Raw genomic sequence first — 17994 nt, forward strand, 5'->3', positions numbered from 1 at the left:
CGTCCCCACCGTACACAGTGTTTACGGTGCACTGCTTCCCCCTCCTGAGACGCCGGATGGTGGTCCAGAATCTCTTCGAAGCCGTCTGGAAGTCTTTTTCCATGGCCTCACCGAACTCCTCCCATGTCCGGGTTTTTGCCTCAGCGACCGCCCTAGCTGCATTCCGCTTGGCCTGCCGGTACCCGTCTGCTGCCTCCGGAGTCCTACAGGCCAAAAAGGCCCTATAGGACTCCTTCTTCAGCTTGACGGCATCCCTCACCGCCGGTGTCCACCAGCGGGTTCGGGGATTGCCGCCCCGACAGGCACCGACCACCTTGCGGCCACAGCTCCGGTCGGCCGCCTTAACAATGGAGGCACGGAACATGGCCCACTCGGACTCAATGTCCCCCGCCTCCCCCGGCACATGGTCGAAGCTCTCCCGGAGGTGGGAGTTGAAACTCTCTCTGACAGGAGACTCTGCCAGACGTTCCCAGCAGACCCTCACAATGCGTTTGGGCCTGCCAGGTCTGCCCGGCATCCTCCCCCACCATCGGAGCCAACTCACCACCAGGTGGTGATCAGTTGACAGCTCCGCCCCTCTCTTTGCCCGAGTGTCCAAGACATGCGGCCGCAAGTCCGACGACACGACTACAAAGTCAATCATCGAACTGCGGCCTAGGGTGTCCTGGTGCCAAGTGCACATATGGACACCCTTATGCTTGAACATGGTGTTCGTTATGGACAGTCCGTGACGAGCACAGAAGTCCAACAACAGAACACCGCTCGGGTTCAGATCAGGGGGGCCGTTCCTCCCAATCACACCCTTCCAGGTCTCACTGTCGCTACCAACATGGGCGTTGAAGTCCCCCAGCAGAACGAGGGAATCCCCAGGGGGAGTGTTTTCCAGCACCCCCTCCAAGGAGTCCAAAAAGGCTGGATACTCTGAACTGCTGTTTGGACCGTAGGCACAAACAACAGTCAGGATCCGTCCCCCCACCCGAAGGCGGAGGGAGGCCACCCTCTCGTCTACCGGGGTAAACTCCAACATACAGGCACCAAGCCGGGGAGCAATAAGTATTGCCACCCCTGCCCGGCGCCTGACACCAGTGGCAACTCCAGAGTGGACGAGAGTCCAACCCCTCTCGAGGAGACTGGTTCCAGAGCCCTTGCTGTGCGTCGAGGTGAGGCCGACTATATCTAGCCGGAACTTCTCAACCTCACGCACCAGCTCAGGCTCCTTCCCCACCAGAGAGGTGACATTCCACGTCCCTAGAGCTAGCTTCTGCAGCCGAGGATCGGACCGCCAAGGTCCCCGCCTTCGGCCGCTGCCCAGCTCACAGCGCACCCGACCCCTTTGGCCCCTCTCACTGGTGGTGGGTCTGTGGGAGAGGGGTCCCATGTCCCTTCTTCGGGCTATGCCCGGCCGGGCCCCATGGGGGAAGGCCCGGCCACCAAGCGCTCGCCTCCGAGCCCCGCCCCCAGGCCTGGCTCCAGGGGGGGGCCCCGGTGACCCGCGTCCGGGCGAGGGACACGAAAAACCAATAGTCGCATTCATCATCGGGGTTTTCTGAGCTACCTTTTGTCTGGCCCCTCCCCCCGGACCTGTTTGCCATGGGAGACCCTACCAGGGGCATAAAGCCCCCGACAACTGAGCTCCTGGGGTCATTGGGACACTCAAACCCCTCCACCACGGTAAGGTAGTAGCTCAGGGAGCTACTTGGACAGTCATTAGGATTCATCCCAAAGTCTTTACCAATCCATCGAGTAGATACTGAGATATTTCACCAGTTAAGTGACATGCTGCTGCAAAGTCCGCCATGGCTGTCTGTACAATATTTCATGGCAATACATCCAACATTTTGTTAAAACAACTTTTAAAATCGCATTCAATTAAATTTTTTCATAAATTTAACTACACTTGTGAAAAGTTCAAACTGCATGTTGCTTTTTTAACATTGTTGTCATTAAAGAAATTCAGTCGGAACAACTTTGCATTTTCATCTTCTTCAAGCAGACCTTCTAATCCTGCATTTACATTTTCCTTTCTTCTCAGTTTCTTGGTGCCTCTATTACTGAATGGTTAACTAGGTCAATGTGGGCCGTTTTATAAGCATCATTCAGCAAGTCTTGTTTAGCTGCCTCACATTATGCTGCTGCTTTGATTGTTGTGGCTGTGACAAGAAAATTAATTGGGAAACGAGCTTTATGTTATGCTGCTACACGTGAGAGGGCTTTTTGTCCAGCACTTGCAGGTTTTTTACTTAATTGTATCCACTTGCATTACATAAATCATATATATGTGCATCTGTGTGTGCCTCTGTGCATGTGTTTTCCTTTACGAGATGAAATAAGTCTGCGTCACTGTGCCGCTTTCTGATCAGGAATATGTAGGTCAGTGTGTCATGTGTGATTCATTTGTGTCTACACACAGATGAACTAAAGGATAAACAATTGATTGCCTTTGTTTAAATAGTGGTCTTTTTAAAACTATTTGTCTTTGAATATATTTGGCTTTTATTATGACTTTTTTGTAAAAGAAAATCCATGACAGATGTGTAAAAGAAAATCCAGTATCACTGCTCTTCATTCTTTTCTAGTATTCAGGAGGCTAATTATTTGCTTCAAACCAAATGGTGCCACATCAAGTTCCCATTTCATTTTTTTGTACATTTTGATAGTGTGCATGACATTTTTTTAAATAGGCACATTCTATTCCAAATTCCACTGGTTTTGACTGGCCTAAAATTGGTACTTCAGCTTGTGGCCTTCATCCAGTTCATCATAACACACATTACAAGGAGCATTGTTATAGGGTATTTGAAAAACATTATAAAAAGTCAAAAAGGCTTCAGCAACCCAGTTTAGATTGTTTGCTGTATTTTTCAAGTTCATGGACCAAATATGATATCACCCATGTTACTTATTGGATACTCCTGTTGCATCCCTGCCTGTCTGGTACAATGATTGACTATGTATGTACCCAACCCACCTTGGTGGATTACCCATTGGCTGATGCATATTTGGTTGCATATTATAGGTTATTTTTTGTATATTTTTTTTACCTTTTTGACTTTTTACCCTATTTATTTACTGCTTGTAATGCATTTATGATGACACTGATGAAGGCCATAAGCTGTTAATAAAGTTCTCCTATACTACAAGTGTTGCTGGAGCTTAGACTTTCTTCAGACTGTTATCTTTCTCCATGCACCTCGGAAATAAGTGCAGATGTGCCAGAAACCTTTGCCCTGTTTCTAAAATTGGTACTTCAAAGAAGTGATTCACATATCCAGTACATGTTGTCTTGTTTACACAATATACTATAGAAAATAACCCATGTGTCTCGCTCTATTTTTTCCCTCCCTCTCTGTCTCCAGGGGTGCCAGTCCTGTCGGTCTTGTCCTGACTGCTTTAGTAGCTGTGGCTTACAAGGTGGCGATACATTTCGAGGGGTAAGTCCTTCTCTTTCTAAGGCCCCACACACATTTCTCAATAAAATATACACACTGAGGATGTAGTGAAATCTTGTTATTCAAGTCGCATTTAGAGAAGTTCAGGAATGCATACAAGGTATAGTGTGAATGCAACATTGTCTTTAACTGTCAATTTCAACTATGATTTTAGCCACAATTTTCAGCACAAGTAGGCTGTAAATCGTTCACATATGAAAACAGCAGAGGACCCAAAATCTTTCCCTGTGAAACTCCAGATTAAAAAGATTAGAGGTATTCATAGCTAAATTAAGCTCCAAGTAGCAAACAGTCAATCTAAATTTGGTCAGGTCCAAATTATATTCTAATTGAGTATGGGTAGTGTCCTATTTAAAGATCAAGTGATAAAAAAATGACACAGCAGAACCAGAGATATTATTATTCCACATATTCAAACACTCACATTACCATTTCGTTGGAGATTTCAGTGTGTTGTGTTAGTCATGGCTACCCAGATAGCAAAATTCTTTTGGCCCATATCTGGCCCACACCTGACATGTTCATCCGGCCCACATACAGCATGGAATGATGGCACTTGGGCGGTCCGCTCATGTTTGCCAAAAGTGGGCCATAACCAAGCCATCACAATGCCAGATGTCAACCAAAAACACACCAAATAAACCAGTTCGGCCAAGACTGGCCCAAATATGTTTCAACAAAGATGGGCCAAGTATGTTTCCTTATATGTGGGCCTCTTTAGGCTCACATCCGGATTAGTCATTGCCATACTTGCCATATTTCGGCCAAAGATGGGCCATATTCGTTTTGTGATATTTGGCCCAAATGTAGCATTTACTACATGGGCCAGTTTAGGTTCACGTCTGTTTTGTCCGGGCCAGAAGAATGCCTACAGTGCCGGATCATTGCCTCAAGTGGCCCACATTCGCATGCTATCTGGGTAATATAACCTCAAGTCACTAGCCTCAAGCAGAGTTCTGGTGATCTCACTCCACACCCACAGATACTTTTCATTTTTGAGTGACATCAGTTGAAGCAATTTACTGTACACTTCACAAAGCTTCCTCTGGAGCCACAAAAGGTTTATATGACCTTTTTTACATTCGTATAGTGCTTACTTTAACGTTCCCCTTCAAGACCTCCTCCCCAAGACTTGCTCTTATGTGGACCTTCAATTGCTTTACTCTTTAACTTTCATGTCCACTGCCACCATCCTCTTCCTCCTGCTGCTCATCTATGATGATTACTAAATAATACCTAAAAACAGTCATGAGTGACCTACTTCTGAACATTTGTCCGCACAGACACACGTATGCAGAAATACACACACACTCACATACACACAGAAATACACAAACATGCTGCGACTCCATAACACAGTCGCAAATTAGCCAGAGCTTAGCACGGAGGCAGCTGCTATGTGCACTTGGTCATCAAGCCTGATTGTGTGTGTGTGTGTGTGTGTGTGTGTGTGTGTGTGTGTGTGTGTGTGTGTGTGTGTGTGTGTGTGTGTGTGTGTGTTTGTGTGTGTGTGTGTATGTGTGTGTGTGTTTGTGTGTGTGTGTGTGTGTGTTCTTCAGAGCCAATGCTTAGGCGTTTGTTTATATGCACGTGTATTAACTGTGCAGCTGGCGTTTGCATTACATGTGAGGGGAAGCTGTCGCATAACGGCCTATGATTAAAATGTGCACACACACACACACACACAGTTGTACGTGAGCACACCACACTTTGCAGCAGCAGGACAAATAATGTAAAATGGAAATTTGGTGAAGTCGTAACTGACCTACTGACCGACCTACATTTATTTACACAGTCACTGTACACACAGTTAAATGAAAAGTGATTGTTAACTAATCCAAGTATCAAATTATACCTGAAAAAGCCAGTCTGTCCATTTCCTGCCTTTCTTACCATACTGTATGTCCCTGCTTCTACATAACTCACCCAGTATTTTCAGGAAGTGATTCTGCCACGTTTGTTTTGCTGAGTCTTTCAGAATCTCTTCAATTCACCCAACGAGTGAAAAGAAAAGTCATGTTAGACTTGAAAAGGTTAGCCCTGACAGAGTCGGAAGCATGCTTACCTGAAAATGTCACACATTAACCCACACTGGGAATGAGAACGCAGGTGTACATGTTGCCGCGGTAATTTCCGGCAGTGCCAAACCAACGATTGTGTCATTTTACCGGAACCTGTGAATTGAAGGAAAGGCAGGTGCCAGATTTTACTACACACTGTGACTGGGAAAAGATTCATATGCTATATTTATCTTCTGACCCTGGCATAGATTGGGAATGATCTAATTTAGTTAAACTGTGCAGGGATAGCAAGGCGCCCAGTTTGGTATTACTTCACATGGTGATTAGAATGGATAAAGGCACCAATGGGATAGATGCAGGAACCACGTTGTGAATAGAAATCGGTGTTCAGGCGGTTCCTCTCAACTGTTTTGGCGCATAAGCCCCCTGTGATACAAAGATGTGACAGTGAAAGCTGGAACCAAATAATGATTTTTCCCCCCCTGTTCCAATAATATTAAATCCCCAGATGAAACATAGTGGCTGCAAATGGGCCTGTCTCTAGTAATCTACTGGCGTCTATCCAAATTTACATATACATTCACATTGTATAACACTAATGTGCCTTTATATGAGGATATCATGGCTTTAATCATATTTGGGATGTGATATAGAGCACAGAAAAGTCTGGTTATTCCAGTATGATTTAAACAATTATCTAGATAACAATGTCCAATGCAGAAGACAGTCTCTTTCATTTCTGTATTGAGGTCACAGAGATGTAAAAACATCAGTATCTGACTTTTCCTCATGGATGTCCTGACCATATTTTATGACCCAGTATTTAGACATTAAAATTTGGATGGTTGATAATGCTTAATCATCCAGACAGTGCTGAACCTTGAAGTGACTGGTTGACAAAGAGTCCAAATGAGGAATCAATGGTAGCTTAGTAGTTGTATGTCACCATCCAGTTTTGTTTAACCTGTTGCTGCATGGATTCAGGCAGGTAGATGGCAAAGCAGATATAATTTTAGTAGATAAGTATGGGACGGTAAAATTAGGTGAGGCCGGCAAAACAAAAACAACGGTAGACAGCACAATAGAATTCACAAACAGATGTTAGATAGCTCCCTCACAAAAAAGGAGAAAACATGGGCGGTCTGGATAAAGAGAAACTAATTATTTTGGTGCAGCAACACCTGGATTCATACAATCAGAGCTTGCAATTATCCTTTCTTTATCCATGTTGCAAGTGAATGAATGACCTTACATTTTGGAGGGAGTTTAATATTAATTTTAAGTTTCCAATAGAATATTTGTTATGTTTCGGTGGTAGTCTTGCTCTATTTTCCTTAGCTGCCATTCTGCACTTTTCTAGAACGTCTATATTGGTTTGTCTGTGTGTTTTGAATGTGCTTTGTTACAAATTGTGATAACTGCATTTGCTATTTTGTGTTTTTTTGTGTGATGCTTCAGCTTGGTGTTGTTTTTTTTCAGTGAGTCCTGGGTTTTCTTAAGTCATGTCTGCTTTGCATTGGTTTTATTCTTGTCAGTTGATAGCTTATACTGTAGGTTCTTCATGTGTTTCTGTAGCAGTGGCCAGCCTGGTTTCCCCACCTGTCTCGTATTAGCCTGGTCAACCTTGGCCTGTGTATCGCCTCCCACATTCTCCTGATCACCTTGATAACCAGTCAACATGTTCACTCCTTATTCTGGTCACCTCAACCCACCTGTAACCTGTTTTATGATTAGCTCTTAGTTTTGTATAAATATCTGTCTGTTGCTCTTAGTTGTTCCTCAGTTCATCATTAATGATTCTGGTGTTCCAACTTGTATATGTTCCTTGTTTCTAAGCAAAGATCTTAAATCCCTTGTTTTACCTTGGTCTCTGCGTTTGGCACCACCATAATATTAACAGAAAGTTGCATTTGATCATACGGTCATGCCGTCATTCTTGCCGTCATGTCATTCCGTCTGACTGTTTGTTTTTCCCGTGCAGTCCAGAAGGTGTTGTCTGTCGGCCATCTGCCTCAATCTATGTGAATGCAGCATGAGTTAGAATAAACGTTGTGAACTTGCCTGTCACGTTTCAGACTGACGAAGCACAATTAGCAAGCTGAGAGAGCTATTGTGAATGACCAGTGCTGGCATGTCCCAGCTGCTCAGCATGTTAGCGCATGTTAGTACTACAAAACCAAGCCTCTAGCACCACATATTTCATGAATATAAGCAGATTAATCTTGCTGTGCTACTTTCTGCTGTGTGGGTTCACAAAATAAGCAACAACCAGCAGTTTAAATGACTGATAATGCACAATAAAGCGTCTCTACCAGCAGACTCCTCCCAGTATGGGATGCAGTGAAAGTACTGGAGGTTGATTGACTATCTATGTGACAATGACTTTTAAAAGAGGCTTGAGCATCTGAAATGATTTACACAATATGTGAGGCCTCCCTGATAACTCTAATTCCTGGTTTGTTTTAGTGATTCTGTCAAATGTCTCTTACTGTATCTCTTAGTTATTTAATGAATTCCTCAATTACACACCAGGAACAGAGCTGCAGTTTTATGGTACAGCTGTTAATATGAGGGTAAATGGTCAACAACGGAGTGAACATGTGGAGACACACAGCATCCTCCTATCATACACACACACTCAAGCTACCTCACGGTTCAACTCACACAAATGCAGGGTCCTGGCACCGAGTGGTACGTGTTCCAATCTCTGATTTATTGTCCCATTATATGTTTGTTCTGCTGTATTTACAGACCATTCACTGAACAGATCTATCAGGAGAGGAGTCAGCGCCGCAAACATGAATAACCGCCTCCCACCCAGACGCCTTCTTCTGCTGGTTTGGCTGAGGATTCCCATCCTGTCATGAGGACAGACAGACTGAACAACACAGTGACTTCCCAAAAGCCTTGATTATTAATCCACCCCCAGTGTGGATGTGACCGCACCGTTCATAATGCATCTTCATGTTAAGCTATTGTTTTTATGTGACTTCATCTGTGTGAGCTAAATGAAGCAATTGTTTCTATTGCCAGACCACATGGCAACATATATTCTGTAAGGATGTTCACTTAAAGGAATAGTCTGATATGTTTTTTCAATGTTTTGCATATAGTTAGATGCAAACAGTGTTGAGTGTGAAGCTGGAGCCAGGAGGCAGCTAGTTTAGCTTAGCATATATGCTAGAAGCAGGGAAAAGAGCTAACCTGGCTCTGTCTAATTAAAAAATACACCTACCAACACCTCATACCTCACTATTTAACATGTTACATGTCATTTGTTAAGTCCATACGCAAACAAAAATGTAAAATTACTATTTTAAAGAGAGAAATACACAAACATGTCCCCTAAAGAGCAGTCTTTCCAGATACATCAATGTTTACAGTGTTGGTACTTTGGTACTTGGTAATTGGCTCTTGGTACCAAAATTCCCAGTTTTTATACTAGAAAGACTGACTTTGTAGGACACTCATTTGATTCATCTAGCTTTGTGGAACTCCCCAATTGCTGTATGAAGGGATCTCCTTGTGGCCAGTGTAGACAGGAGGAACAATTACAGCGACCAAAAGCCATTTCAATGGGGACGTCAGTATTGTATTAAGATCGACCTATCCTGTTATGTTAATTATCTGTGATATTACTAATATTGCAATTTAAATTTCCTTGTGTTCTTGTGTACCTTTCTATCACTTTGTCAACATGAATACTACAGCATTCTGATCCAGGTTTTGTTATTACTGATGGTTCAAATAGCTCCATTTCAAGATGTTTATAGTTTTTCAATGCCACCAGTTGTCAGTTCAAGTTTTGTTAAAAAAAAAATCTCAAGGAATTGGGATCTTAATTGTTTCTTAATCTTTCTGGAAGTGTACTTCAAAGCACATTTAAAAAATAAGTTGAGGGTCATGACCTAAATCTGTTTTTTTATTATACAAAACCAACACAAATTCAAGATACAGATTTCAACACTGCCATTGGTATTTCTAAAGAATTAAAATCAGTTTGAACTGTTTTAATGTTACAATATCTGACATACTGTACACTGTGTTCCAGTAATCATTATAATGTACCTATGCAAACCATTCCACAGTGAACAATACGCACTGCCTGGTGATGTACTGTTTGTCGTTTTGGATGTAATAAAAGAGTGAGTCAGTTTAAAGGACTGGTCTTTCTTTGTCTTATGAAATCAAGACTACTAATAGCAGCACTTAAGGCAGCACCTGTTAAAAGCAGATGTGGGTGCAGGATGATTATTGCATGATTATTCTAGCATTAGTATGAGTCAGGAAAATAGTGGAAGTTCAACCTTTCTTTATGAAGTTGTGATGCAATGGCATAGTTGGTTGACTGGTCAGCTGGTCAGTCCACCACATTGATCCCAACTCCACTATCTCTTCAACTATGAGATGGATTGGCATGCAATTTTGTAGATATTCATGGTGATGGCATTTCTTTTTCTTGAACACCACCATGAGGTTGACAACTATCAAACTGATTGTCACCAAATTTAGTAAGGACATTCAATCCCCTAGCAATTGTTACATCTTTGGTGGTGTCTTACTTTTTCATATGGAGCCACCATCAAGCTTAATTTTGACTTTAGTGTATGATCAAGTACCTGCAAAACTAATGACATTCCCATCAGCTACATTGTATTGTTTGTTTACTGCTTATAGTTATTGATATAACTGCAATAAACGAATATTTATCAGTCAGCTAATGGAAACAACCTTACCATGAAGTGCATTTAGAAGCTGCTCTGGAGCTTCCAATCGTAATTTTGTCAATTATTTCCATGGTGAACAAATGAACTCTCTAGCAGTAAATTGTGTGCGAAAATGGAAGTCATTATTCTAGTGGAGTGTCTGCACCTTGTCCATTCCAGAGTCTCACTACCAGTTCATTAAATGGAGTGTCACTCTCATACAGACATCACATCCTTTTTCTGGGCTTTATTTAAAGAAATGTGACTATAACTTAGAGAGGACAGACTTGATAAATTGAGGAAAATTACAGCCTTATCAAGCAATTTGTGCTTTGTTCCTCTCTGAATTACAGGCAGACAGCGGTGTCACTGCCAACACAATCAGCTCAAAAGCATTCTCACCAAAGTGAAAAGTACCATCCAGGAAATTTAGCAATTATGCAAATGAAAAATATTTCTCCTCTGCATTACAGTGATTTTCTTGCTTGTTTTGCAATTATTTCATCATGAGTTTCACACTTAGATAGTGTCTGGGATGTAAATCTTAGACTAATGTCCAACACTATATTATTCTAACGTTTTAAAGACATTGAATCACTTTTTTTGCAAAGGTTTTAAATGCCTTTGTTCAGTCTCATCTGTGGAAAGCAGCAGCCTTGACTTTCTCTGCAGTGATTATGAAAAATGAAGCCTGAGTGAGCAAGAAGAGCAGCAATTCCAGCAAGTGGTCTCTATCACTCCTTTTTTCTTTTTCCTGCAGCAAGCAACCATTTGCGTCAGAAACGAGAGCAACACAGCCGGCCTGAGACACACTTTGGCTACCTGATTGATTTCAGACACACACAGCTCTGTGGTATTACTGGGGTCTACTACAGTTATGTGAGCAACTGAGGATCTTATGTCACCACCCTCTCCACTCAAAACCTGCATGCCTCTGTATTAACCTACATAGTAAAAATACCTTTTACCTACTTACCATTTCATCTGAAGTAAAGTTTTGTCATCGGTACAAGATGAGGTCATTATAGGCTTCTCTTTGTTGATTTTGGCATTCTGGCAAATGCCAAATAGATGAGAAGATTGGTACCACTGTTCTGTTTGTTTGTTGCCCATGGAGTCAGACCCAGGAGATGAGTTGATGATGTCAACTTGTGGTTTTAGAGGGAGTGATGTATAATATTTCTTGACACCCACATTTGGTCAGGGTTTTTACTTGTTTCTTGGCGAGCTTGCTGGGCCAATAAGACTTAGAAGTCACTGCTCCCATCCAAAAAGTTGTTTTCACACTTCCCTGTTGAAGTTGCTACAAGGAGCTTGTATTTTGTGCCCTGTTCACAAAGCCCTGCAGTAGTTTTCCAGGAATGAAAACTGAAATTCCCATGATCTTCCAAAAGATCTGGAATTTGTCTTGGGAGTAATTGAAAGAATGACATAACTTATTTTGAATTCCATTTTTCTTTTTCGATTTTTAAACACAGCTGTTTGCAGGATGCATAGCGATGAGGTATTTTATCTACTTGTTGCTATGTAAGATTAACCATTGTAATATAACAATGGTAACATATATACCAAGGTTACATGTAAGGCTGCATTTACCACCAAATTGACGATCCAGAGGTACAGGTGTGTTTATTTGTGGTTCAGAACAGGACTACCATGAAACAGTCAGGAAAATATTGTTTTATTTCTTTGACCTATTGCTTTGTCCTCTCTCTCTCTCTCTCTCTCTCTCTCTCTCTCTCTCTCTCTCTCTCTCTCTCTCTCTCTCTCTCTCATGCTTTCTCCTTTTCAAAATGAGTTGATGCTAACTTTACTCTTCACATGATCAAATAAAGAGAAATGTCCTCCCCTCGCCCACCTCTTCTCATAGTAACATCTCTGCACTCCCTCATTCTACAAGGCTACAGATAGACTCTTCCAGTCTTTGTGCCATATATAGTTTCATCTCATCTGTGATCTGACCTGTGTGCAGGGATTTGGTATAACTATATAGAAATAGCCAATTTTGAGATCAATCTTGAGGCATCATGACAACTAACAAGTTTCCTAACCAGTTAAAAACTCCTTGTACATGTAGTTGTTTTGAATCATAAACTCTCATCTGTACAAATGAAACCAAAAAGATACATGGTGTGATTGGATTAGAGGTACTAGAGCGGTGGTCACCACACCACAACATACCTGATTCTAATTATTAGCTTGTTATCAAGCAACTGACCCTTGTTAAGTTGTGTTAGAGTGGGGAGATACCTATAGCATGCAGGGCTGTAGCTCCCCAGGAGCAGGGTTGGTGTCTACTGTGCTAGATGGTGGGTTGTCTACTATGAACAGAGTCAGGCTAGCTGTTTCCCATTGCTGATGGTATTTATGCTAAGTTAAGCTTAGCTAATTGCCTCTTGGCAGCACCTAATCAGAGTCTCAACCAAAGGGTTTAGATGGTATTTAAAAGTGTAAAAAATCTTGAATGTTATTCACGAAGGTCTTGATTGTATTTTCTTTGTCTGTCATACATAGTAATTACCTATAAATTAGGTTCAGAGTCTATAAATAAAGTCCAATATTTACTTTCTTTGAGCTCTGTTTTTGATCTCCACCACTTGCTGAAAAAAGTGAACATCTGGCTGTTTAGCTGCTAAATGCTCCACTATATTCACCAGCTAGTCACCAATGGTGTCTGTTTTTGACATTTGGTGCTGAGCAGGTGTTTTTCTTCTGAAGACAGCTGCCTGCTGTGTCCAAAAATGACGCAATGAGACCGGTGAGAGTGAAACAAAGCACTAACATTGCAGGTGGACAACCAAACAATGAGCTGAAACTTGATACAAAGCTCTGTAAAGCTGATGAGAGCTGTAGGGAGAGGTGATAATACTCTGTGGGTTCATCACAATGAGTGACGCCTCTGATGTTATACAAAAAAAAAGAATATAATTATAACTACTTTAAACATGACAAAATCATTTTTGCTCAGACGACCCTTCAAATAATTTGCTGAGAAGAAGACAGTTTAATTGTCAGTACATAAATCCTTCAAAAGTTCAGCACAAGATGTATGAGAGAAATGTATTTTATAATACATACTTGTCAAACTGAGGCACAAACTGCATTGTCATAGTTTGTTTCATACTCAAAAGTAGGTCAAGTCACAGTGAAATAACTGCCATGCTCACGCTCTGGCCCACTTTCCCTACAATCATAGAGAACCAGTATCTATCTCAACAGCAAAACGACTCAAGGATGCTGGGCTTCCATCTGTCCTTGTGGGAAAAGAAAGAAGAAAAAACGTGTCTGATGTCATGCCACCCTGCTCTTATGTGGAGTTTGTGCTGCATAGATTCAATGAAAGCACCAGCTGCAGCATACAGGAGGAGAGAAAATGAGAAATCTCACATTACTATGAGTGCTCGCTGAAACGATGCAGCACCTCTATTGTTTATAGTAATTAACTTTCCCTTTTTGTTTGCAGCTGTTTATAAGTGCAACAATCATTAGCAGCACAGACTCACCTGCATTTAAATTTCTCTCTAAACTGTGTTTTAATCTCTTTAAGTTAATTACCACTGAGAAAAGCTCTTCAGCTATTTGCATGTAGAGGAAATATATTCATAGCATTTTACATACAAGCAAACAACCAATATCAAATTTAACCCATCCTGCTGTCTGAGATATCTGCATTAGTGACCTAAAGCTGTTCCTTGAGCTATGATGTTTTTGGTGCACCAAAATATATCCTGTGTAATATATCCTGGTGGAGATACAACACATAAAATCCAAAATATATTAAAATATTTGTGGAAATGCTTTACTTTAGGTGCAAATGAGATAACTTGTTACATTTTCCACTTTTACCTGTTTAAGGGTTAAAAACTACTGAACAGACTGCCATGAAAATGTTTTATTTTTTTAAATCATTATCTCATCAGCTATTAGATGGATTTCCATTACAATGTAGTTCAGACATTCACGATCCCCTTAGGATGTTTTTTTATCACTGATGATCAGGTTAAATGGCCATTTGTCTAATAGTTGGTTATCACGCTGACACAGTAAACTAAGATGGTAAACATCAACATGTTAGCATTAAGCACAAAGCACATTCTGTGGCTCAGTCATTGATGTCGGTGGATGACGGGCTCCAGGGGCCGATTATTTTTAGAGGCCTTACTAGCCTCAAGATGCATGCACAGTTATGCAAACACACACACACACACACACACACACACACACACACACAAATACACACACACACAAATACACACACAAATAGAAGAGGTTAAGTGAAGTGAAGATTCAGACCAGACTATTCAGATGATATATATTCAGAAATATATAGAAAATTAACTTATAAACAAAGTTATAAAACCACAATTGAGTTCAATGTGTTCAAAAACAGATGCAGACACAAAAAATATTACACATTTTGGAATGTTATTAGAATATTAAAGGCTTTTTCCCCATAGGACTGCAGGACCAATAAAACACAAGCAGAACTAAAAAAAAGGAATAATATTTTTGTATTCTTTACTGTATGGTTACATAACCATCAAAAGTATTTCACATTAGAAAAATGCAAGGTAAGCACTCACGCAACAAAAACATTTGAACAGGTTAACACAGCTGCACATCTGAAAATACTCCCCACCCTCTGTCACAACACACACACACACACACACACACACACACACACACACACACACACACAGAGAGAGAGAGATTAGAAGTAGAATAGTAACAATGACAGACATAATTACTTGAAGCTAATTTGAACTCTGGTTGGGTATACATATAAAAGTATAGAACTATTAAATTAATAAATTCAAGTTCAAGCACTTTTGTCATTGTACAACACAACGGAATGAATTTGTGACAACAACAGAGGTGCATTTAAAATCCAATGTAAATAAATAAAGACAATATAAATACAGCAATAGAGCTAAACATCAGAATAATCATACAAAACAATTCATAATATAATCAGTGATATCAGGCCCAGTGTTAAGTGTTTCAAGTCAGCAGCATTGCTTATTATTGCTGATTCAGCATTATTGTTATTGCGCATATAGTGAAGAATGTATTGCATCTCAGGCTGAGGAAATCTATTTTTTAGCCTAAAGCTATTTTTAGTGTGTATTTGCGTGTATAGATTGATCTGAAGCATCTGCCTGATAGAAGGAGCTTAAACAGTTTAAGACCAGGATGAGTGATTGGTTCTTCTCACACAGCGACTGTTCCATACTGTACACATCAGACCTGTGCTTTGATGCTGTGTGTCCAGCTGTGACTGTGACAAACCTGCCCTTCGCTACATTTAAATCAGCAGTGCATGTGCATTTGGATAAAAGGCATATTGGCAACATTTCATGCCAGATTTTTTAAGATGAAATCCCTGATCTGTATTTGTTGTTTGTTTTTTATGATCTGCCTGCTAGAAGTCAGTATTTGCTCACTGACGGCACGATTTGTTTTTCCATTCTCTGTTTCCTTTTCCACCGCTGCACTCCATGTGCTTCAGCCCTTCCTCGCACTGTTGTTATCCATCAGCCAGCCAAACACCACTACTGTTTTTTCACACGCACGCCACCTCTTCCTTAGTACTCTCCTGCCTCTGCTCACGTAGCACTGTAAACAAAACCACACTGGTGACTCTGCTTTTGTGTGTTTTTTGCTTCTGGTGTGGCTGTGATGGAACCATAGAGTGACAGCTGAATGGATTTCCAGTGTAGACATCAGTGATTTTGTCTTTTTTCTGCCTCTCTCAATATTGCATCTATTAATTTTGAAATCCTGTAATGAATATTCTGTGTTATCATTATTTCATGTACAGCTCATGCAGTTTTCTCTCTGTTGGAGGTCATACTAGGTAATGCAGTGGTGGAGGTATATATTAGCACAATAACACATTATTCTTGCTCTTCAGCTGCCTCCAGACACAAACACACACATACCCATTCTTGAAAGAAGGAGGGTCATGACTCATAAATATTCACATAGTTGGTAAGGTCATAGAATACAAGAAGGTCAGTATGGCTATTTTTCTGCAGCAACCAACACAGATCTTGTTCATCTAAGGAGGAAGCCGCAGGAAATGAAAGGAGGAAAAAAAGAAGGAAAGTTAACAGAGGCTTTGAGCTTAGTCCTCCACGCCGACTATGACGCACACTCTGTAGTTTGTTAACCTGATCCTCTGCTGGATCGGACAATGCGCTTACTGATTATCCCAGAGTCTAAAGGCTCAGGGGCCAGTCACACTTGCAGTAGAGTTGTTTTTTTCTTTGGTGGGAAAAGGAGTGAAGAGAATTTAACAGGTAAAGCTGAACAAGTCAGTCACAACACACACTGATTCATGTAGCATGTTACTTTTGGACTGTTTTTCTGCAGTTCAGGAATCTTTGCAAGAACGCTGAAGGCCATGAAAATAAAGGTGTTTTTGTAATTCCAGGTTAATGATTATAATTTATGTGTAGCTGTATCCTGTAAGGTCGAGGCTTGAGAAACGTTCTTCCTTCAGCAGATGAATGTGAAAACAGCTTGCTGGTGCCAAACTCTGCACATCCATCATTCTGTACAGTGAAACTCAAACACTCGACTGAAAGAACGACGAGAAAAACATGTTTTTGACTGGAGGTGGACGGGAGTACAGACAAAAGAACAGACTTTGAGTATCAAACGTAAAAAGTACAGAATTGCTGCTGTCAATGTTATATTATTATGTTACTGGATAATTATTAACCCTTACAGAGAGTTCAGGATCTAATTTGACCTATTTTACAGGTTATTTTTAGTTTTTGACTCAAAAAGTCCAAAATACAGTTTATTTACATTTAATATTATTCACTGAAAGCGTAATGTAAGGGTTAATGATTGCAGTTTAAAGTCAAATCTGAAAAGTGACAGCTATCTTTTTTTGTCTGTGTTGAGTTTGCATGTTCTCCACATGCTTGCATGGGTTTCCTCTGGGTGCACCAGCTTCCTCCCATTGTTAAAGGCATGTATGATAGGTTCTTTCTCCTGTTGGTGCCCGTGGTCAAGGTAAACCTGTTCACTGCTGCTAATACTTAGGATGGGTTCAATGGAGAGACTGAATCTCACTGTACAACTGTATGTGTGGCAAATAAAGTACTGTTTACTTTACCGCCCCCCCCCCCCCCAACCCTAACCCCCCCCCCCCCCCCCCCCAGTTTTATTCATATGGCACCACATTGCAACATAAGTTATCTCAGAGCAGGTTAGACTGTACTCTTTCATTGATCTTATCTTTCTTTACAGCTATGTATCTATATGTAGCTGTTAATTAAATATAGTGGAGTACAAGCAGAAGTAGATTAAAATGGAAATACTCAAGTACAAGTATGTAAAATGTGACCAAAATTCAGAACTTGGGTAAATGTACTTAAGTCTTAGAATATGTCATGACATCACATGAATCAAACTGCAGTCATTTATTGGAGATTGTATTAATACATTAAAGGGATGATACATACTTTTAGGTTAGAGGTTTTCAGACTGTCTGACACCCACAGTGTCAGACTTTACAGTAGTTGATCGGTATCAGCTGCTACCTTCACACTTCATCATCAGTGGCTCATTCTGCTATTAGCTGACTGGCAATGTCCAGTCAGATTCATGCACGTTTACAGTCCTGCCATTGTAACCCAGCACTTCTTACTATTACTAACGCTGCTGTCTGGATATACACTCATCCAAACATTCCCATCACCACCCATCCTCTCAATTATATGCTGTGTTCTAAGAACTGTTAATTTAACCCTTACATACTGTTCAGGATAAAATTTGACCCATGTTTCTACATGTGAGAGATGG

General features: G+C 41.0%; 1 protein-coding gene across 1 annotated transcript in view; it reads left to right on the plus strand.

Moving 5' to 3' along the window:
- Positions 1-9621, plus strand: part of pemt (phosphatidylethanolamine N-methyltransferase) — a 73692-nt gene extending 64071 nt beyond the window's left edge. Inside the window, exons 6-7 of the mRNA XM_053341773.1 lie at positions 3357-3431; positions 8222-9621. Of these exons, the coding sequence (XP_053197748.1) occupies positions 3357-3431; positions 8222-8276 (130 nt within the window). The 3' untranslated portion in view covers positions 8277-9621. The remainder of the gene's footprint in view (positions 1-3356; positions 3432-8221) is intronic.
- The last annotated feature ends 8373 nt before the right edge of the window (positions 9622-17994 follow it).

This window comes from Scomber japonicus, chromosome 20 (genome assembly GCF_027409825.1).
Source record: "Scomber japonicus isolate fScoJap1 chromosome 20, fScoJap1.pri, whole genome shotgun sequence".
NCBI classification, from domain to species: Eukaryota; Metazoa; Chordata; class Actinopteri; order Scombriformes; family Scombridae; genus Scomber; species Scomber japonicus.